Source organism: Aethalodelphis obliquidens, unplaced genomic scaffold, assembly GCF_003676395.1.
Source record: "Aethalodelphis obliquidens isolate GAN/ISIS:26980383/991018 unplaced genomic scaffold, ASM367639v1 scaffold30, whole genome shotgun sequence".
Taxonomy (NCBI): domain Eukaryota; kingdom Metazoa; phylum Chordata; class Mammalia; order Artiodactyla; family Delphinidae; genus Aethalodelphis; species Aethalodelphis obliquidens.
In genome coordinates this window covers 1501977-1523603 of record NW_020837974.1, presented here as the reverse complement: position 1 = coordinate 1523603, position 21627 = coordinate 1501977, and the positions used below count along the sequence as shown (strand labels likewise).

At 51.8% G+C, this 21627-nt stretch overlaps 1 protein-coding gene across 4 annotated transcripts in view; it reads left to right on the top strand.

Moving 5' to 3' along the window:
* Positions 1-21627, top strand: part of SNX8 (sorting nexin 8) — a 76093-nt gene that overhangs the window by 43122 nt on the left and 11344 nt on the right. For all 4 annotated transcript variants that reach the window (XM_027125605.1, XM_027125604.1, XM_027125606.1 and 1 more), the window contains 3 exons: positions 15750-15940; positions 18254-18371; positions 19921-20042. In XM_027125605.1, coding sequence (XP_026981406.1) covers positions 15750-15940; positions 18254-18371; positions 19921-20042 — 431 coding nt within the window. The remainder of the gene's footprint in view (positions 1-15749; positions 15941-18253; positions 18372-19920; positions 20043-21627) is intronic.

Sequence of the window (21627 nt, the reverse complement as noted above, 5' to 3'; positions counted from 1 at the left end):
TCCGAGTTCCGGGCAGACAGGCACTGCATGAGAGTCCAGTCTTCATTGCCTGGAAACTAGGTCTCCACCATTTAGTGCAGAGGTTTGATTGTGGGGGGAAAACTGACTAATTTTCTTTCTGTGACATTTTTCACGGTTCCTAATTTGTTCATGCCAGTTTCCGAGGCCTTCCGTGTTCTGGTTGATTAATTGCATTCCTGGTCCTTTACCCCGCAGGCAGCTGGAAGGCAGGGGCCTTTTTTTAAAAAAAATTTAATTTTATTTATGTATTTTTTATACAGCAGGTTCTTATTAGCTATCTATTTGATGCATATTAGTGTATATATGTCAATCCCAATCTCCCAGTTCGTCCCACCCCCTGCTCCCTCCCCAGGCAGGGGCCTTGTCTCACTCCTTGTGACCCCTTCTGTGGATCAGTAAGTATCTGTTTAAATGGATTTAATCGTATGTCCCTTGGCTTGTACTGTCGGTGATCGCTCGGAATTTTATTAAAGGGACTGAGTGAGGCTGCGAACGCAGGTCCTCCATTTATCCTCCGCTGGGATCGAGACACACTGAGTCTGCCAGATACTTTGGAGCGTGTTCACTTTCAGACGGAACCATCCAGGCCTGGGAGGAGGGTTTTTAAAAAAAGAAAACCAAAGCCAGATTGCATTTAGTTCAACAGAGATGAGTGTTCTTTGTGGAACTTTGAACTTCTACTTTGTGAGTTATTCCAAGATCTCCCGAGTTAGCTAAAGCAGTATTCTCTTTAAACTCTGGAAAAAGTCCCTGGGCCTCCCCACATAAAAACATTCCAGAAAGGAGAGACCTAAGAGGCTTTTCGAGGGAGAGACTCAATGAACCCTTTCAGAAGCAGGTTTGGTGAGATTCACGGAGAAGCAGGGCTCCCGTGGCTGCCCTGCGGGTTCCTTTTGCTCCAAGTTGAGTCAGAGGAAATCATCTGATAGGTGACTCCTTTTGGGACTGGGCTTCAGTCTCGTGACGTCCTGAGGAAACAAACCAGTGATTTCCCCCTCTCTTTGTGCCTTGGCCCCTCGACTCTCCCTCGGGAAGGAATAGCCACTTTCGGCCGGAGAAGCCCCATCTGTGTGAACGTGAGTGGTTCGCGTCCCTGGAGGTCCCAGGGGCAGTTGGCGCTCTGGGGATTCCCAGCAGAGTTTAGGGAGTCACATGTCAGGGGACCCAGTGCTTGAGGGAGCCACGTCCCCTGGCCAGCAGTTCGTTCGCTGTGTGGTTTCATCTGGGCACAGGTCCTGTAAAAACCAGCCGCATGCTAGATGCCTTCACGTATAAACATGTATTTAACGTGCTTGTAGCCAGCCGGTAACGTAGACGGTGTTGTCCTCGTTTTAGAGAGGAGAAAACTGAGGGCAGAGAGGTGGGCGGCTCGTTCACAGCAGGGTTTGCGCTGAGACCCTCTGACCCCTGGCCCGGGTGTGGGGTGTGCCTGCCCCTGCGCCTCTCCTCGTTGTGGGCCTCGAATGAGGCCCTGTGAGTTAAGGAGGCAACAGGGATCTGTTGTCATCGGGTAACCTGGTGCAAGTTCAGGCCCCACGTGTCACCTGGCTGACTCTGCCCAGGCAGGCGGGCCATGCTGCCGGCTGGGCCTCCAGTTTTCACGTCTGTGAAATGGGGTCACAGTACCTACTGAGACTGTTTGTAGGACTCAAGAGGTGTTATATAAGCACCCGGAAGGTTCAGACACTGGTCGTGGCCCTTGCTGTAGTGGTGGTCGATACGGCACACAGCCGTCCAGGTGACCGTCTTCTTCCCTGCCTTTGAATTCATGGGAAGGGGTAGAAGAGGGGAGAAAGCACTTTATTCAGGGGAACCGGACTGGTTTCTTAGCTCTCAGTGGCTGCTTCTACTTCGACTGACTTGCAGCTTCAGGCCACCCCACGGAGGTCCACAGGGTCCTGAGTGTGGCCACTTGAAGTTTCTGTGGCAACATCACCAGCTCAAATTTTCTTACCTGTGCCTGAAACCCAACCAAAGGATGTCACAGGTGGATGGTATTTTCCCTTCTTAGCAGACACCTTCTTTAAGATTGCGAGCTGTGTTTCAGGCACAGTGCTGGGGTGGGAGGATACTTAGTTTGTATTCACAAGAGCTAGAGAGAAGAAGAGAAGGAATTCATAAAGCGTTTTTGAAAGCTTTATTGAGATACAACTTTCACCCATTTCAAGGGTACAGTTCAGTGATTTTCAGTGTATTCCAGGAGTTCCGCAGCCTTCGCCACAATTGATTGTACAGCACTGTCATCATCCCGTACCCATTAGTAGTCACTCCCCATACCCCCAATCCCCTCTTCCCCCAGCCTAGACCACCACTGCTCTTTCTGTCTCTGTAGATTTGCCTGTTCTGGAAATTTCATATAAATAGAACCATATAATTTGTGGTCCTTTGTGACTGACTGTTTCACTCAGCACAGCGTTTTCAAGGTTCATCTAGGTTGTAGCGTGGGTCAGTACTTCATTCCTTTTTATGGCTGAAGAATATTTCGTTGTATGGATAATTCACATTTTACTTATCCATTCATCAGTCCACGGACATTTGGGCTGTTTCCATGTTTTGGCTGTTATGACTAATGCTGACGTGAACATTCATATACAAGTCTCTGTGTGGGCATAGGGTTTCATTTTTCGTGGGTGTACACCTAGGGATGGAACCATTGGGTCACATGGTAACCCATGTTTAACCTTTTGAGGAACTGCCGGACTGTTTTGCAGCAACCTTTGAGGGTTCCGACTTCTCCACATCCTCACCAACACTTGTTATTGCCTTTTTGATTATATCCATCCCAGTGGGTGGAATCTCATGTGGTTGGTCATCTTTTCATGTGCTTGTTGGCCTTTTGTACATCTCCTTTGGAGAAATGTCTATCCAAATCCTTTGTCAATCTTTAAAATTAGGTAATTTGTCTTTTTTTTTTTTTTTTTTTTTGCGGTACGCGGGCCTCTCACTGTCGTGGCCTCTCCCGTTCCGGGGCACAGGCTCCGGACGCGCAGGCTCAGCGGCCATGGCTCACGGGCCCAGCCACTCCGCGGCCTGTGGGATCTTCCTGGACCAGGGCACGAACCCGCGTCCCCTGCATCGGCAGGCGGACTCTCAACCACTGCGCCACCAGGGAAGCCCGGTAATTTGTCTTTTTAAAAAACTTGAGTTATAAGAATTCTTTATGTATTTTAGACCCAAGTCCCTTATCAGATACGTGGTTCACAGATGATTTCTCCATTCCTGTGGGTTGTCTTTTTACTTTCTTCATGGTATTTTTACAGCACACCAGTTTTTAATTTTGACGAAGTTCAGTTCATCTATTTTGTTCTTCAGTTGATGCTTTTGGTGTCGTACCTAAGAAGGCTTTGCCTAACCCAAGGTCATAAAGATTTACTCCTATATTTTCTGCTGAGAGTTTTGTAGTTCTAGCTCTTACACTTAGGGCTGTGGTCCAATTGGAATGAGTTGTTGTGTATGGTGTGAGGAAGGGGTCTGGTGTCATTCTGTGGCATTTGGAAACCCGGTTGTCCATCATAAAGAACTCTTGGGGTGCACGTGCTGTGTGCCACCCCTGTGCTAGGCAGTAGTAGGGAATCAAAGCGTCCTGGAGGGGGTTATGTGGTGTGTGGGAGAAACCCGGGAACGCGATGGGTTAGGAAAGCTCAGCTGTAGGGCGTCCAGGCCAGTCACGAGGGCAGGAAGGGGGCAGCGACTGCAGCCGGGGCTCGGGGGACACTTCACTGCTGAAGGGGTGTCTGAACTGAGCTTCGGAGGCCGGACGGGATTCAGTCTGGGAATTCTCAGCTGATGAGTACCAGAGGGTTTGGAGGGACCTTAAGAGAGAGTTTATATCTTGCTTCAAGGTAAAAACACTTAAACCTTCGCAGGAAGGTGAAACACCTGCGTCTCTTGCTGTGTAGGTTGGTTACCCTCAAGGCACGTTACAGCTTTCTGTAATCAGGGGTTTTGCCTTCTATTCTTTGGGGGGATAAAAGGATATAACTGTAACCTGGCAGAGAGGCCGTGGCGGGGGGGGCATGGGAGGATGTCACCGCCAGCTTGAGGGTGTCACTGCTCCAGGGCTCCGCGTGGCCGTGCGTGTTAACAGCTGTCCTGTGTGAGCAGCTCTTCCTTCTTGCTGCCGCTCACCGAGGCGTGGTTCCTGTCACCGGTGAGGCCTGAGTGCGACTTGCGTGGGTGGGGCGGGCATGGGGCTGTCACCCTGCCTAGGAGAACACAGTAGGCCTTCTTGCTGCTGCGAATTGGAGTCCTTCTTTCCATCCACAGATGCTCCTTGAGCGCTCACTGTGTGCCGGGCACTGTTGTTGATCGCTGGGATACTAACTGAACCATATAAACAGAAAGGCCTGCTCTCGAGGGGCTGATGTTCTCGTAGCGGGAGGTGGACGGTACTCGGCACACGCAGCGAGTCGTCGACGCACGGGGGCAGCTGGGGCGCAGGGCCGTTGTCCCTGAGGAAATGGCACTGAGAGTGAGTTTTGCACCAGGATTCGAAGGAGGTGGCCTGGTGGATTTCTGGGAGGAGAACCCTGGCAGAAGGGACGACAGGTGAAGGTGCCCGGGCCAGCAGCAGCGCGCTGTGTTCATGGGGCGGCCGGGCAGCTGGTGTGGCTGGAGAGAGGGGAGCAGGCGGGTGGGGGGTTTGCTGGCCGAGAAATGTGAAGGGGCGTTTTGGGGGGGCGGTGGTGGAGCTGGGGAAACCCCGCATTCGGAGCTATTCTTAGCGGTTGCCATTCTGATCCTCAGTTAGGAAACTTTAGTTTTTTTTGTAATGCTGCCAGGAAACACGCACAGATCACTGAGGTGACTGCAGTAACTCCAAGGGGGTTTTCTGAAGAGAGTGCTGGTGAGGTAGTGTGGTTCACGTGGGGAGATAAAAGCCTTTTGGGAAGCGTCTGTGAGCAGGAAAAAAGTGTGGAATTCTTTAGGAGTGGATTCTAAGGATAGAATAAAAAGTAGGGCAAACTATTTTGTGAACAGTGATATTCTTCATGCTGTTTTTAAGAGCGGAAGCAGTTAGGAGAACGGCTAAGTGATTTTAGTTCCGTATCTAAGTCATTATTCAGTCTTTACAGGTAATAGTCTTAATACCTTCGAAGATACGGAGCAGTGTTGTGGAAGGAGAGAACTCAAGGTAAAAATGGCAGATGAATTGCGACTGTATTCAAGAGTCAAGGGCCCAGCAGGGCGAGGAAAACCGGACGGAAAGAGTGAGTGTGGGCCAGCACGGGAGGCGGCTGGAACCCCTGCTGCTGGGAGCGTAAACTGGCTCAGTTACTTGGAAAACTGGAATTATTTACTGAGCTGCACATACGAAACCCCAGGATCCAGTAATTTCACTCTCAGGAATGTACTGAACAGAAATGCGTACATGCGTCCACCAACGTGCCGCTGCTGGCGTGTTCGTAGCAGCAGCGTGTGAAGCTGCCCAGATGCCGCGTGGCCGCAGAATGAGTAAGAGGCCCCGGCTGATCACACCGCGGGATCCACAGCAAGAAAGTGGACCGTCTGTACCCCGTGAGCCACGCGGACGGGTTGTACACACCAGGAGTGGAAGAAGTCAGAAACAGAGGGACTCAGGGCTTGAGCCCACGTGTATGGTGTCAGTAAAGAATCAGGCAGAGGTAACATGTGGCTTTGGAAGTCTCTCCCCTGGGGAGAAGGGAGCGTGAGGGGTACCTTCCTTTATCCAGGTGCTGTTACCCTGATGTGTATATTCATTGAGCTGAACGGTTTTGAGATGTTCGCTTCTCTGTTTCAATATAAAAGGGTTTTAAAAGCCAGTGGGAAAAGAAAGGAATTGTATGTTTATTGTACATAATGGAACACAATGTTTGCATGGACTTCCTGGACACTTATGTAGAGAAAGTGCACAGACCTGCCTGGAAATCGTACCCATCAACTCTAGGGTAGTGGTTACTGTGGAAGAGGAAGAAGGGGGTCGGGAGGATGGTGTGCATGTGTAACATTTTGTTTATTAAAAATTCTTTTCAGCAAAAAATAGGGCACAGTGTCCTCTTTAGTGAAATCTTGGTGGATACATGGGTTCTGATATTTCCTCTATTTTCATGTATGTTTGAAGTATTTCACAACAAAAATACATGTATTTAAAAGGATAGGATTGAAGTGAAACAGTTTTCCTAGTGATTATCTGACTGGCTAGGAATTTAGGAGGTTTTTGCTTCTACAGAAAAGTTGAAGGAAACGTGGTCACGGAAGCTTGGAAACACGCTTGGTATTTGAAAATTGTGTCATATCACAACCCTGTACACGTGGAGGAGAGTGCACACAATGAACACGGATGTATATAGATTGCTGGGTTGGAGAGATTTTCTTTATTTCAAGATGTTTTTTTTAAATGGATTTTTAAAAATTTATTTATTTATGGCTGCGTTGGGTCTTCGTTGCTGCACGCAGGCTTCAATAGTTGTGGCTCGTGGGCTCAGTAGTTGTGGCTCACGGGCTCTAGAGCACAGGCTTAGTAGTTGTGGCACATGGGCTTATTAGTTGCTCCGCGGCATGTGGAATCTTCCCGGACCAGGGCTTGAACCCGTGTCCCCTGCATTGGCAGGCGGATTCTTAAACACTGCGCCACTAGGGAAGTCCCCTTATTTCAAGATATTGTAACGTTACCTAAAATAGGTTATTAAAAGAAAAGTAAACCTTAAAGTTGATGAAATTGAGGCCACGCACAGTTTGTTCAGTTGAGCTCCTGAGTTAGGGACAATCAAAAGCTGGTTGGTAAAAAAAAAAAAAAAAAAAAAAAGCTGGTTGGTGACGGATCGCTTTTTAGGGCGAGCTGACCACAGGTGGGGCAGCTCTGCTTCCTGGCGTTGGGGGGCGTTCCTGACATTCCCTGGCCATGGAGCTGCTGAATCCTCATTTCTGAGGCCATGGCCACGATAAGGATGAGGAAGCTTCTGCTTCCATTTCCTGAGAACAGTTTGTTAACTGCAGAATAACAGTGTAGCTTAGAGAAGTTTTCAAAGGTTGAAACAGTTTCATGAGCCTGAGAAGGAATATTCAGGTTGAAAATGGTGTCTGCTGACCCCGTTTCGTGTTATTTCGGTGAAAAGGTTGTCGTCTGGAATGTCGTTGGTTCCGCATTTGACGAGTGCAGAAAGTACGGTGGCAGCATCTGTGCACCTCTGCGTTTTGTTAGATGAGGGACACGGGTCTGGGTGAGGCCCTGAATTCCTCCCCGCTGGTCGCCCTGTGACACTGGTTCTCGCACTGTGGCCCCTGGATCAGCAGCAGCATCTGGGAGCTTGTTACAAATTCAGATTCTTAGGCCCCGCCCTAGACTCTGGGACTGGGGCCCAGCAATCTGTGTTTTTTTAAGTGTAAAATATACATAATGTAAAATTTTAACCGTTTTTAGGCGTACAGGTGGCATTAAGTACATTCATATTGTTGTGCCTCCTTTGATACTATCCATCTCTAGAACTTACTCATCTTGCAAGATGGAAACTCTGCCCCATTGAACACTCCCTCTCCATCCTCCTGTCCCGCAGCTCCAGGTCCCCACCATCTGCTTTTTCTATGAATTTGCTCTAGGGACCTCACGTGAGTGGAATCATACATTGTCTTTTATTTTATTTTTTTTTTTGCGGTACACGGGCCTCTCACTGCTGTGGCCTCTCCCGTTGTGGAGCACGGGCTCCGGACGCGCAGGCCCAGCGGCCATGGCTCATGGGCCCAGCCGCTCCGTGGCACGTGGGATCTTCCCGGACCGGGGCACAAACCCGTGTCCCCTGCATCAGCAGGCGGACTCTCAACCACTGTGCCACCAGGGAAGCCCCATACATTGTCTTTTTGTGTCTGGCTTATTTCACTGGACATGATGTCCTCAAGGACCATCCACGATGTGGCATGTGTCAGTACTTCCTTCTTTTTTAAGGCTGAATAGTGTTCCATTGTGTGGATGGACCGCATTTTGTGGATGCATTCATCTGTCAGTGGACGCTTGGGTAGTTCCACCTTTTGACTACTGTGAATAATACTGCATTGAACATGACTGTGCAAATATGTCTTCTAGTTCCTGCTTTCAGTTCTTTTGGGTACAGACCCAGAAGTGGAATTGCTGTCTCCTATGGGGATTCTATATTTAATTTTTTGAGGAACTGCTGCACTGTTTTCCACGGTGGCTGCACCAACTTTTACAGTCCTACCAGCCACACAAAAGAATTCCAATCCCTCCACGCCCTTGCCAACACTTTTCTTTCTTTTTTTTTGTTTTGCGGTATGCGGGCCTCTCACTGCCGTGGCCTCTCCCACTGCGGAGCACAGGCTCTGGACGCGCAGGCTCAGCGGCCATGGCTCACGGGCCCAGCGGCTCCGCGGCATGTGGGATCTTCCTGAACCAGGGCACGAACCCGCGTCCCCTGCATCGGCAGGCGGACTCTCAACCACCGCGCCACCAGGGAAGCCCCCTCTTCTTCTTTTGGTAAGAGCTGTCTTAACCTCCAGCGTGCGGCGAGCCCGCAGGTGATCCTGAGGCGTGCTCAGTCTGGAGACTTCAGCTCCTGTGGCTGTGCTGTGTCTCGCTGGTCCCTGCCCTGCCCGCATGCTGGTGAACCAGCAGGCGAGGATGGCAGTGGTGGTGGAACCCTGAGCGCGGAGTCCATCGGAGGACACGTTCGTATGCACCTGCCACTAAACGAAGAAAATAGGGGCCTTCCGCACTGGCTGCCTTTGGGGCCACGGGACCTCTCATGGCTCGAAAGGCACTTCACACTGAGGGCTGCTCTGCCAGCAGGGAGGACCCCAGGGCCGCCTGGGCTGGGCGGGGTTAGGAGGTTCTCCTAGTGCTTAGAGCAGCACCCCACTTGGGCCGGCAGGGATCGTGTGGGGCAGCCGGGCTGGCCTTGGCCCCCGTGGGTGGCGCCCTGTGCTCCCTGTGCGGGATCTCCCAGTCTGGACTTCCGTGTTGGTCAGCATTTGCTGAGGTTTGCTTAGATAAAGCAGGGGTGTGTGCGAGACAGAGTGGTTTATTCAGCAAATCCTGTTTGTTTCCCAAAGCTTTGTTTGGGGGTAAGGACCCCAGATGTCAGCTGCTAACAGAACACGTGGGGTTAGACGTCTTGGGATGCATCCCAGTGGCAGCATTACTGCCTAAAGGTTCTGACGGAAGTGTGTTGGGAAGGATAGTTGGTCTGTGTGTGTGTTTGAAGTTTCATTGCTTTGATTTGTGGATAACTGACTTGGAGAATCCCAGAATCTCAGAGCTCAATGGGTGTCAGATACTCTAGCTGGCTGTTTCCCTTTCCATGCTGTGTGACTTGGGGTCACACAGTGCGCTGGTGGCTGGCCTGGGAGTGATGCAGCTCCTTGTCACTGTCACCCTGGAGCCGGCGGAGCGAGATATCCAGAGAGGAGGGGAGTGTGAGGCTCGGCCACACTGACCGTGAGGCCCTGACCCGTGGGCCAGCCCAGAGCCAAGGGCCCGACACCCGTTGTCGTGGGGGAGCACGTGCTACGTTTTACTCAGCAGACGTAGAGACTCTCTTGGGATTGGAACACATGAGGTCTGGGCTGGAGCCAAGGGTTGCCGAATGTGTCGGGGAGCTGGTTATCTGAGCTCTGCTGTCTCGTTCTGTGCCCACAAGGGCCATCCGTGTGGGCCGGCGTTAGCCCGATTCTCAGCCTGCGGGTCTGAGCGCTGCTTCCTGGCCCAGTGTCAGGACAGTGGGTGGCTTTACAAGGCCAGGGCTTCCGACTCCAGGGCACCCCATGGTAGAGTAGTTTTGTACTGGAAAGTTTGGAGGGAACACCCTTGGAGAGGCCTGTTGGAAAGCTCAGAGGCTGTCACTCGCCAGCCACACTGCTGGGGACGTCGGAGGCTGGATTTCCGCCCATGTCCGTCTGAGGTCAGAGCCAGCCTTTGCCCACCACCGTTCATCAGGGGCCTGGCTGGCCTCTCGTCCGAGCTGTTTCATCTCTGAGGGGCTGGCTTGGGGGACGGTGCCTCTTCCAGGCCCTGGTCTCATGGGGCTGCTTAAACTGGCATAGGAGGCTCCATTTGATAAGTCCTGCCGGTGACCTTGACATGACACCCTTGGTAAACCAGAATCTCCTCCCTGCATTCCTGCCCTTTCATCAGCCTGTGGTCCATCACGTGACAGTGCGGCCTGTCTGAAATGGCCTTTTTCCCTTCTTTTTTGCTCTTCAATTTTTTTTTTCTTTGAAAATATGGGTGTCTTAGTTTAGTAAATTGATGTTTGGGATGGTGGCTTTCTTGTGATTGAAACTTCTGCAAAGGGGTTGTTCTCAAGGTGGTTGAGAGTAATGTCTCTGGTTTAAAATGTGTCTTTTGAGTTGTCTTTTAAACCCTCTGGCGATCAGAGTTCACATTTCTCAGAAGCATGTGATCATTTGGTAATCATTACTGAGCTTACATTCTGTCTTGGGACATTATTTTAATCATCAGGAAAATCATAAATTTTCTCTATTGAGCATGTATGAGTTTTTATCTTACATAAAAATGTTAATAGAGACTCCGGTGCTCTCCCAGTGATCTTTCCCCCATTAATTGAAGTCTTCCTCCGTTCTTTTGTTACAGCTTTCTTCTACATTAAATAAGTATTTTCTAGTGTTCCATTTACGTTCCCACATAGTTTTGGCTATTATACTCTTTGGGGGTTATTTTCTAGGTGATTGCCGTGGGAGTTACAGCTCCCATATTTATAACCGTCTAGCGAGTCATTTCTCTCCTGTTGCTTTCAGGGTTTTCTCATTGTACAGTTTGAACGGTTTCATTATGATGCGTCCACGTGTGGATGTCTTCAGTTTATCCTAGTTGGGATCTTTTGAGTTCTTGGGTTATTTACATCCCACTTGGCCATTACTTATTCAAGCGTGCTCTCTCAACCTTTCTCCTTTGGGGATTTTTGTTACGATTATGCTGGTCTGCTTGGCGTGTCCCACACGGCTCTGAGGAGCGGTTCGTTTTTCTGCATCCTTTTTCCTTTCTGTCCATCAGACTGGAAAAAACAATCTCCATTGACCCAACCTCAGGTTTGCTGGTTCTTCTTTCTGCTCACTCAGATCTGCTGTTGTGACTCTGGTGAATTTTTCAGCTGTTGAACTTTTCAGCTCCAGAATTTTTATCTGTTTCTTTTTTTTTTTTATAATTTCTGTCTGTTTATTGATATTCCCTGTGAGTGAGGTGTTATTCTCATACTTCCCCTTAGTTCTTTAGAGATGGTTCCCTTTAGTCCTTTGAACGTATTTCAAATAGCTGATTTAAGGTCTTTAACAGGTTCAGTACCTAGGCTTTTTCAAGGACAGTTTCTGTTGTGTGTGCCCCCCACCCACCCTTTGGTACTACCTTCTTGTTTCTTTGCATGTCTTAGAGACTTTTGTTGAAGACTGGACCATTTAAATAGTGTAGCTGGTACTTCCCTGGTGGCGCAGTGGTTGAGAATCCGCCTGCCAATGCAGGGGACACGGGTTCCAGCCCTGGTCCGGGAAGATCCCACGTGCAGCGGAGCAACTAAGCCCGTGCGCCACAACCACTGAGCCTGCGCTCTAGAGCCCGTGCGCCACAACTACTGAGTCCGCGTGCCACAACTACTGAAGCCCGCGTGCCTAGAGCCCGTGCTCCACAATAGGAGAAGCCACCACAATGAGAAGCCTGCCCACTGCAGCAAAGTGTAGCCCTAGCTCGCTGCAACTAGAGAAAGCCCTCATGCAGCAACGAAGACCCAATGCAGCCCAAAAATACATGTTAAAAAAAAATAATGTAGCGTCTCAGGAAACCAGTTTTCCCTCCAAGGTGTTGCTGTAGCTTGTTTGTTTAACGACCTTTCTGGACTAATTCTGTAAAGTTTATGGTGTGAGTTTCCTGGGGCTGCTGTAAGAAAGCACCACAGAGTGGGTGGCTTAAAACAACAGAAATGTCTTGTACCGCAGTTGTGGAGGCCAGAAGTTTGAAGTCAAGGTGCCAGCAGGGTCGTGCTCCCGCTGGAGCCTGTCGGGTGGATTCTTCCCGCCTCTTCTAGCTCCTGGCGGTGGCCAGCCATCCTGGGCGTTCCTGGGTCTGCAGGTGCAGCTCCCCAGCCTCTGCCGTCCTGTGGCCTCCTGTCTGTGTGTCCATGTGTCTGTGTCTTCATGTGGTCTCTTCCTCTTACAAAAACTCCGGTCATATTGGATGAAGGCCCACCCCACTCCACTCTGACCTCATTTTGACTTAACTAATTATTGCATCAATAAATGTACCCTGGATTGCCACAAACCTTTAGTCACTTCCCAGTGTTCTGAAAAAGCTGATTTCTGACGATTTTGCTAGTGTCCTCGTTGCTTTTGTGGAGGAGAGGAGTTTTGGCGGTCCTTACTCTGCCTTTCTCATTGATGTCGCCTACCTTTTATACTTAAAGAGTTTATAGAGATACCATTTACGTGCCAGGCGGTTTGCTCGTTTGAAGCATGTAATGCAGTGGTCTTCAGTATATTTACAGTTGTGCAGCCATCGCCGTGGTCGATTCTAGAACATTTTATCGCGCCTCTTCACCAGTCACTCCCACCTCCCCCCATCCCCTCCGTGCCCTGCACCCCCCCACCCTCGCCCCAGCCGCGTGCAAGCACTAAGCTACTGTCTGCTTCTGTAGGTTGGCCTCTTCTGGGTGTTTCAGGTAGATGGAATCATCCCACATGTGGTCTTTTATGACTGGCGGCTTTTCACTTGCTATCATGTTTTCAAGGTTCATCCATGGTGTAGCATGAATGCGTCCATGCTGAATAATATTCCATTGTGTGCACAGACCGCTTTTATTTATCCATTCATCAGTTGATGGACATCTGGGTTTTTCCTCTTTGGCTCTTATGAATCATGCTGCCGTGGACGTTTGTATACAGGTCTTTGTGTGGACACACACGTTCATTCCTCCTGAGCGTATACCTAGGAGTGGAGCTGCTGGGTCATAGAGTAACTCTATTTCTAACATTCTGAGGAACTGCTAGACCGTTTCTGAAGGCAGCTGCACCATTTGCACACCTGCCAGCATATGTGAGGGTTTTCCACATCCTCACCAGCGCACAATGTAGTCTTTTTTTTGTTGTTTTTTTAATTGGAGTCAACATAGGGCATCATCTTAGTGTGGCTGTGATTTGCATTTCCATGACGGTTAGTGACGTCGAGCATTTTTTTCTGTACTTCCTGGCCATTTGTACATCTTTGGAGAAATGTATATGTAAACCCTTTGCCCATTTTTAAATTGGGTTATTTGTCTGTGTTTTTACTGAGTTGTAAGTTCTTTGTATATTCCAGATATAAGTCCTTTATCAGATGTGTGATTTGCACATATTTCTCTGATAAAAATATTCTCCCCCATTACCTTTTTAGCTTTATTGTTTCCTGTTTTTCCACATATTCTGTGCTCTAGTTAAGATTTCGCTTTTCCCCAGAGGTGCTGTATTTCCCTCCTGGAAATACAATAAATAACAGTAAATAGTCACTCAGCAAACATTCCTTGAGCCCCCGTCGTGTGCCAGGCTCCCCTCGCCGGGACATACCTGAGAACAGAGCTGAGCGGATCCCTGCCCTTCCGGAGTTTGCGCCCTGGGGCTGTGTCCTGAGTCTCAGGGCGCTCTTAGGGTTATCGTGGGCTGATTCCCACTCTCCCCAGAGTTTGGATATTTACAGATTGTGCCTGGCAATGGTGGACACAGCTGTTTTCTGTGTGGATGAATTAATGAGCTCAGGGACCCTGTCTTATTCATCACCGTGTTCCCTGGAGCTGGTACTTAAGAAACGCTTGTTGGCTCCTTGAGGATTTCCGTGGTCCCCGAGGAGACTGGGTAAACACAGCTTTAAGGCCCCTTTCCATGTAAAAATATTTTTACATGGAAAGGGGCTGGGCTCTTGGGATGACTTCGGAGAACAGGTACATTCTAGAGCTGTGGTCTCCACACATTTTTAGTCATTAAGGTATTGGGGACTGCCAGTTGGGGACACCCCCCATATACACACTTCATATACAGACACTTATGTACACACACTCATACATGTGTGCACACATGTACACATACACACTTAAACATAGACACACACCTCATATTCAAACACACACGTACACACTCACGTATGTATGCACTCGTACACACACACCCACATGCAACACCTGTACGCACACTTACACACATGTACACAATTTATACATATGCATGTTTTAGTAATTTGTATGCACGTACTACACTCTACTACTCTTATGTACATTATAATGTAAATTAAACAGGAAAAGATGGAAAATACAAGTGCAATGAAAAAATTCAAAAAAATAAAGAAAATACAAGTAGAGCCGCTAATACCTTCTTCCTGCACTTGGTGGATCATTGCGACCCTGGGACGTACGCCCTCACTTGAGAGCAGCCTGCCTTAGAGCACATGACATTTAGTGTTTTTATTTATTTATTTATTTATTTATGGCTGTGTTGGGTCTTCGTTGCTGTGTGTGGGCTTTCTCTAGTTGCGGCGAGCCGGGGCTACTCTTCGTTGTGGAGCACAGGGCTCTAGGCATGTGGGCTCAGTAGTTGTGGCACATGGGCTCAGTAGTTGTGGCTCAGGGGCTCTAGAGCTCAGGCTAAGTAGTTGTGGTGCCCGGGCTTAGTTGCTCCGTGGCATGTGGGATCTTCCAGACCAGGGCTTGAACCCTTGTCCCCTGCACTGGCAGGTGGATTCTTAACCACTGCGCCACCAGGGAAGCCCGACATTTAGTTTTTGTATGGAGTTTTGAGGCCCTTGGGGGTTCCCAGATACAAGCTAAGCCCTTGTTTATTTTCTTAATCTCTAAGGTCAGTTCAAGGCAGCTATATTTTAAATCCTAAAATGCTGAGTGATTTCACAGATGAAGAAATCTGGTCATTAATTCTGTATTAGAATGTAAACCAGAATCTTGCATTGAAGAATTACTTTAAGAAGTAAATCATAAAAAGTGATACAATGACGTTGTAGAAAATTGAGAAGGTGGAGAAATGTGATCTACCCTTTGTTCTATGTTTATAGCAGTGTTACTTGGAATGAGACCTTTTTCCCCCAAGGGATACCTTAACCTTCTTTTTTTTAACTGAAAAGAACCTTTTTTTCTTTCAAGTTCTAAACTCTTCTCTGTACTAAAAACCAAACTGACCTTTTAACAGGGTTTCTGTGTTTGTTGGCAGGCTGTTAGATATAAAATCTCTGAGTTGTCTTTCCTTGTCCTGTGAACGATACGTGGGTGACTTCTTGTGTCTAAGGAGCTGAAGTTGTAGGGCTTAATGCTTTGATCTGTGGGAGCAGGAGCTCTAGCTCAAGCGAGCATGCAGGTTCTCACACATCAGAATGATTGTGGTGGCAGGAACGCAGTGTGCTCTGCCTCTGGAAATGCCGGCACGTGTAGAAGATCGGATGGCCCATTTCTCTGTTTTAACCGTTTTCTTGACTCTGGAGAAAAGGAGGACTCTCTTTTGCACATAACTTGTAAATATTTCACTTCTTTTTCTCTGCCCAAGTTGAAAACTAGACTTCCCCGGTCCTGGACATGTGGGCGTGTTTGCTGATTCATGGCGTGGTGGTTTATGAGAGAGGAGGACGTGGCCCTGAGTGGACCCCCAGCCTGAATGAATGAGCGTCACCGGGGCCAGGATGGGGTTTGGCTGGGTGACGTGGCCGGAGTCCACGTGCTGAGCCAGCAGGCGGCGTCTGCGGGGCGGCCTCCCTGTCTGAGCAGCTGCGCTCACCTTGTCTCCTGCAGACTCACCAGTGCCCCAGGTCAGCGAGCCGAAGGCCCCGGACTCCAGTCGGATGCAGATGCCGCCGGGGAACCCACTGCTGTTGTCGCTCACGCTGCAGGAGCTGCTGGCCAGGGACGCCGTGCAGGTGGAGCTCATCCCCGAGAAGAAGGGCCTCTTCCTCAAGCACGTGGAGTATGAGGTTTCCAGCCAGGTACCTGCGGCATGCAGTGGGGGGCGGAGGTGGTGGGAGGGGGAGGGCCGCCGGGAAGACCCACAGTGGCGGGCAGGTCCCCCAGCGTGCTTGCCTCTGCGGCCGCCCCCCAGCGGCCCTGCCCGCCCTCGCCGCCGGAGCTCTGGGATCCTGCCTCTCAACACGCTCGGTCGGGCTCTGGAGCGCGAGCCCCGGACGGGCCAGCCTAGGGCGGTCTCGCAGTGCTGGGATGTCCGCGGGGTGAGAGTGTGGACCCCACAGAATGTGGGCTCCACACCCCGAGTCAAGTGTGTGTGGCTCATCCCCCAAATGGCGCTGCTGTCTCTGTTAGGGGCACCCCTGAAACCAGAGTTCATTGATGCCAGACGCCTGGCCCTGGGGCTGGCTGGGCGCGTAGAACCCTGTGGCATCTGCAGCGTTTATCTTTTTGTCCATCCGCCTGTTATCTCGGTTCAGTTAGGATACGTTTTGATGGGAGCTTTTATTCTTTATCCTGGGGATTAAGTCATCGGCGAGCTGAGAGCACCCGTGCGTGTGTGGCGGGGGGCAGATTCGCAGGGTCAGTGCTGCCCCCGCCACGGAGAGCTGCCCGGGTCACAGGCTCAGGCAGCAGCGCTGCTGGGCTTGGGCTGGGAAAGCATCACGACCGTCATCGCAGGGAGAAAGGCGCGTGTTTGGAACCCGGGACGTTCCCCGTCGCGGACGCTGTTTGCCGTGTTCCGTGAGAATCGAGAATCACTGCGTTTTTGTTTCGTTGTGTTTTAAAGCCAGGATGACAGAAATCTGGGAGTAAACTTCGCTCTGACGCTGGTCGGCGCCGCTGCCAAGGGGGAGGGCAGAGGGCAGGGAGGGAAGGAGGCCCTCGCGTGTTCCGGGGACAGCGTGGCCGTCTGGCATTGCCGCTGTCCGGCCTCCTCGGCCGCGGTGAGAAAGGAGGCTCCGGCGCCGCCTCTGGCGCCTCGTCGCCCACGGGCCGGGCGCCCCGCACGTGTGACAAGCTGCTCTTCTGTGAGAGTGGCCTTATCTTCAGTCTCATTAAACTGCCCGCTTCTGAAGTAAACTGATGAGCTCGTAACGAACATTTTTAGAAGGGGGCCGTTTTGCCCAGGTCACCTCCTGCAACGTGCGTGGGGGGGCCGGCCCGCTAGTGTTAGGACCGCGGGGGTGGCTCCTGGGCCGTGGGGCTCCTCGGGCTGTGCCCCCTGCTGGCATGCTTGCTGGAGTTGGTGCAGACGTGGCACGATGCCCGCCGGAGGTGGACACACGTGGCTTCATACTGTCCTTCGTGTACCGTATTTAGCTTTTTTGTTTTTTGGGAGGTGTTTTTCGGTTCACAGCAGTATTGAGCTGAAGGAACAGATTTCCCATCTTCCCCTCCTCCCACTGTCAACCCCCCCGCCAGATGGTGCATTTGTTATAGACACGTCCTTGTCACCCAGAGTCCACAGTTGACATGAGGGGTCACTCTTGTTATTCTTGCACATCCTCTGGGTTTGGTCCCCTGTTGCAGAATCATGCAGTGTAGCCTCACTGCCCTAAGCGTCCCCTGTGCTCCACCCCCTTCACCCCTCCCCCCCCCACACCACTGATATTTCACCGTCTCTGTAGCTTTGCCTTTTCCTGAGTGTTGTGTCATTGGAACCACACAGTATGTCACCATCTCAGGCTGGCTTTTTCCAGTCAGCGATGTTAATGAGTGACTAGTGTAACGTCGTTAATCTTAGAGGTCGCTGCTCGTGCTGGCTCTTGTGAGAGCTCTTATGTGCGACCCCTGTGAGGCTGCCCTCTGGACGGGGTGCTCATCCTGTGGGAGCTGCAGAGAAGCTGCTGCTCTGTCTGCACTTTCATCTGAGTTCATGTCTGCCGTGTTTCAGTCTTCGTGTTCGGCGTTTGGTCTGCCTTTAGGCAGTTGGGTCTGTTTCAGGAGGCGCAGTGCTGCTTGTGTTAGCACGGTTTGAAAGTGTGTGTTGAGGACATACCCTCAAAGGTATTCCCATGCGATACCTAAGGGGAGGAGGGATGCTGCCTGCCATACAGGTGAAAACTCCTGTAAGGAGACTCGTCTTGTTCAGAAGATCCAGAATAATAGGCGGTTAATTAAATACACAGTTAGAGCTATGCAGTGTTTAAAAGTTGTATTTCCATCCATCAAGGACATGGAGGATTTCTCCTTCTGGTAAAGGCCTGGTGAGAGAAGGTGAGGAACTTAGTCCTGTTATTTCCACAGGTTCTATTTAGTGGTGGAAGGGGAAGGTAAGGGGAAGCCGTGAAGTGTGAGGGTTTCTCCTGAGCTCCGAACCTCTTCTCTTGCAGCGCTTCAAGTCCTGCGTGTATCGACGGTACAATGACTTCGTGGTCTTCCACGAGATGCTGCTGCAGAAGTTCCCGTACCGCATGGTGCCGGCCCTCCCGCCCAAGAGGATGCTGGGAGGTAAAGCTGGGTTTGCTGGTGGCCAGGGGGCGTAGGGGGGTGGGGTCCCCCCGCCCTGTGCTGAGGTCCTGGCTCCGTGATGGACGCCACTCTCCACTCGTGGCCCATCTTCCTCTGGCCCTCTGCCCAGCAGGGATGGGACGGTAGCAGGACTGTGGTGCAGCCCCAGCCCCTGGGGGATCTGGGCGCAGCTGTGGCTTAGAGCCCAGGTCTGGAACGGGACGGTGACATCACCTGGTGCCCTTAGCTACGTGAGCCTCCTGCTTGATAACTGACACGTTGGAGAAGTGCTCCCTTCTGCAGGGGAGAAGGAGTGAACCCCAGTTCTCCTTCCCAGAGGGCAGAGGCCAGGCGTCCTGGGGCTCCTGAGGGGGGGACGCCGGCTCTGGGAGAGCAGTGGGTACCACCATAGTGTAACGTGTTCTGCGAGAGAACAGAAGTGAATGTCAGCCCAGTGATCTAACCTGCATCTCAAAGGAGATGAAAACGATAGCAGATGGCTGTCTCATCTTCATGCTTCACCGGCAGTTACCTGGGGCTAGGTGAGGGATCACAGGTGTCCCCGGGCCCCTGCACTGGCCCGTCTCTCCCAGGGTTCCAGAGCGCGGGAGGCAGCTGAGGCCTCCTCTCAGGTCTCGTTGATCTTCACCCACAGCCCTTTGCTCAGATTCTAGATGAGACCCGATCCGAAGGCACGTACCCAAGGCTGACCGTCGATTTTCTGCCGCTTTCCACCGTCCTGAAGTGCTTGCGCGCTCACTGGTCTCTGACTAGATCAGAGTCTGATAGTGTCGTTTTCTTTTTGCCCCACCTGAGCACGTGGAACAGACACTATCACGCGGAAGGGGAAGGATGCTGAGGGCAGGAGCTGGAAATACTTCGGGAGCAAGGTGGCTGCTTAGCGAAGTCCAGGCATCAAGGCTGATTGGGTGCGGGTAGGGTTTAGGACCTGGAAGCTGTCGTGCAGTGCTTGGTCGTGTGACTCAGCCTTAGGGAAAATGTAGCCTTCAATGGACGGGGTCCTGGTGGCCTCGAGGGGGGAGATCCTCTTCCAGCTTTTTTTCAATAATTTAAAAATAATACTTTGAATCCCATTTTTATTTGTGGTCAGATTTAAACACTCAGTGCATCATTGTACACTTGGACTCTTTTTGCCCTTGGAGTGAAAATACGTGACCCAAACGAAAGCAGTTCACAATTGGAGAGTGAGTAGTGAGTGATGTGAACAGGAAAACTGGGTCAAATTAATACATGAGTTCAGGCAAACCCGCTTGTTCATAGAGAGCAGCAGCAGAAAGGGATCACAGCGAGGGGTCCAACGCCATTGAGTAAAGCCAGCGGGCTGTGTGGTTTTCCTCAGCAGATCCCGGACCGGGCGTGTCCGTAGGTGGCAGGGCGCGGAGCTGGGGGTCTGGTGCGCCTTCTGCAGCCTGTGGTCCGTGTCCAGTGCCCCCGGCTGGCCCTGTGGCTTGGAGAGCTCTCCGCGTGGGAGGCGTTGGGCACTGAGAGCGAGGTCGCTCTGTGTGGTCACTCCGTGTTCTGCGTCCAGCCGACAGGGAGTTCATCGAGGCCCGGAGGAGAGCACTGAAGCGCTTCATCAACCTGGTGGCCCGGCACCCGCCCTTCTCCGAGGACGTTGTTCTCAAGCTCTTCCTGTCCTTCAGTGGCCCCGTGAGTACCTGCCGCACAGCTGTCCGCGTGCGGCGGCCTGAGGCTCCCCGGGTCTTGTTTTCATTCTTTTTTTTTTCGGCTGCGCCGCACAGCTTGTGCGGTCCTAGTTCCCCGACCAGGGATCCAACCCAGGCCCACAGCAGTCCCACTTATTTTCATTCTTAAATTTGCTTTTGTTTCGTGCTCTCCCCTTAATCCCCTTGTTTGGGGGCCATGACAGAATCTAGTTCCATGGGACAAACACAGATATGACTTACATTCTCCCAAGGTAACAGGTTGAGCACGATTCTAAGAGGCATCCCGGTTCCGACGTCGCAGGGTTTTGTGTGGAAGGGGTGGCTTTGCAGCGCAGTCTCTGGGGGTTTGAAGCTGATACCCAGGAGCCTCTGTGGTTTGGAGGGTTGACAGGCAGGCTGGCGACTCCAGATGGGAATGTGCATTCACTTCAGAAGGAAGGCTGAGGGCTTCCCTGGCAGTCCAGCGGGTGAGGCTCCGCCCTTCCACCGCAGGAGAGCAGGTTCCGTCCCTGGTCGGGGAACCAGGATCCTGTATGCTGTGCGGTGCGGCCAAAATAAAAAAACAAAACAAAAGGAAGGCTGGGTTGGGCTCGGTGCCGCGGGGAGCGCCCGCTGAGCCTCCCCGGCCGAGCTGCAGGGTGGACGTGTGTCCTGGGGAGTGAGCTCTGTGCGGGCCTCGACTCCGGCGCGACGTTGGAGCAGCAGCGCCGTCCTCCAGGCTGCTGTCAGGCCGTCCTGGTCTGTCAGGACGCCGAGGCACAGCCCGACAACGCGCCGCCCGGACGGCCCCGTGTGCCCAGGGCTGAGCTCTTCGGAGGCGGGGAGGCTTCCCCGAGGGACCCTCTCCTTGTTGGGGTGGGCGGAGGGGGCCCCAGCGAGGACGCCCCACGTGGCCTGCGGTGGGACAGACGCGCCCTCACCGGCCGGGGGAAGATGCCGCGGGAAGATGCAGGCGCAGAGATGCAGAGGTGGATTCCACACGAGCCTGGCCGCCTCCTTTACCTCTCTCTCCCTGGAGGCCAAAGGGGCCTTTGACCCCTAGAGACACTGTGGCCTTTCACTCTGCGATGCCCGGGGGGCCTGTCGGTCTGCCCCTTTTATGGGACCCGTTCCAGACATCCAGGGAATGCATGCTGCGGCCTTCTGCCCTGGAGCTGGGAGGGTGGGTCTTTCGAACCCTGGGGCTGGACAGGCTTCTGTAGACCTGGGATCTTTACCACAGCAGAGGGATGTGGTGGGACGAGGGAGCTACGCTCAGCTCCAGGCAGAGGGAGGGTGGTGGGAGGGCGAGCTGCTGCAGAAGCCGGGTGGCGTCAGGCTCCAGAGATGCCTGTCCCTGGGCCTCCCAGCACCATTTGCTTCTTGGTAAAATGAGGGAATTGGGACAGATGCTCTTCAAGGCATCTCTGAGATGTTACGATTCCTTCACCCACACACAGCTGCGCGTTAGGGTCTCTGCCTGTATCCTCCGTGGCTCTCTGTGGGGCTCGTCTTTGCCAGGGAGCCTCCCTTCAAGAGGGCAGAGCTCAGAGCCAAGGCTCGGGACACCAAGTGCTGCCCTTTCTCTG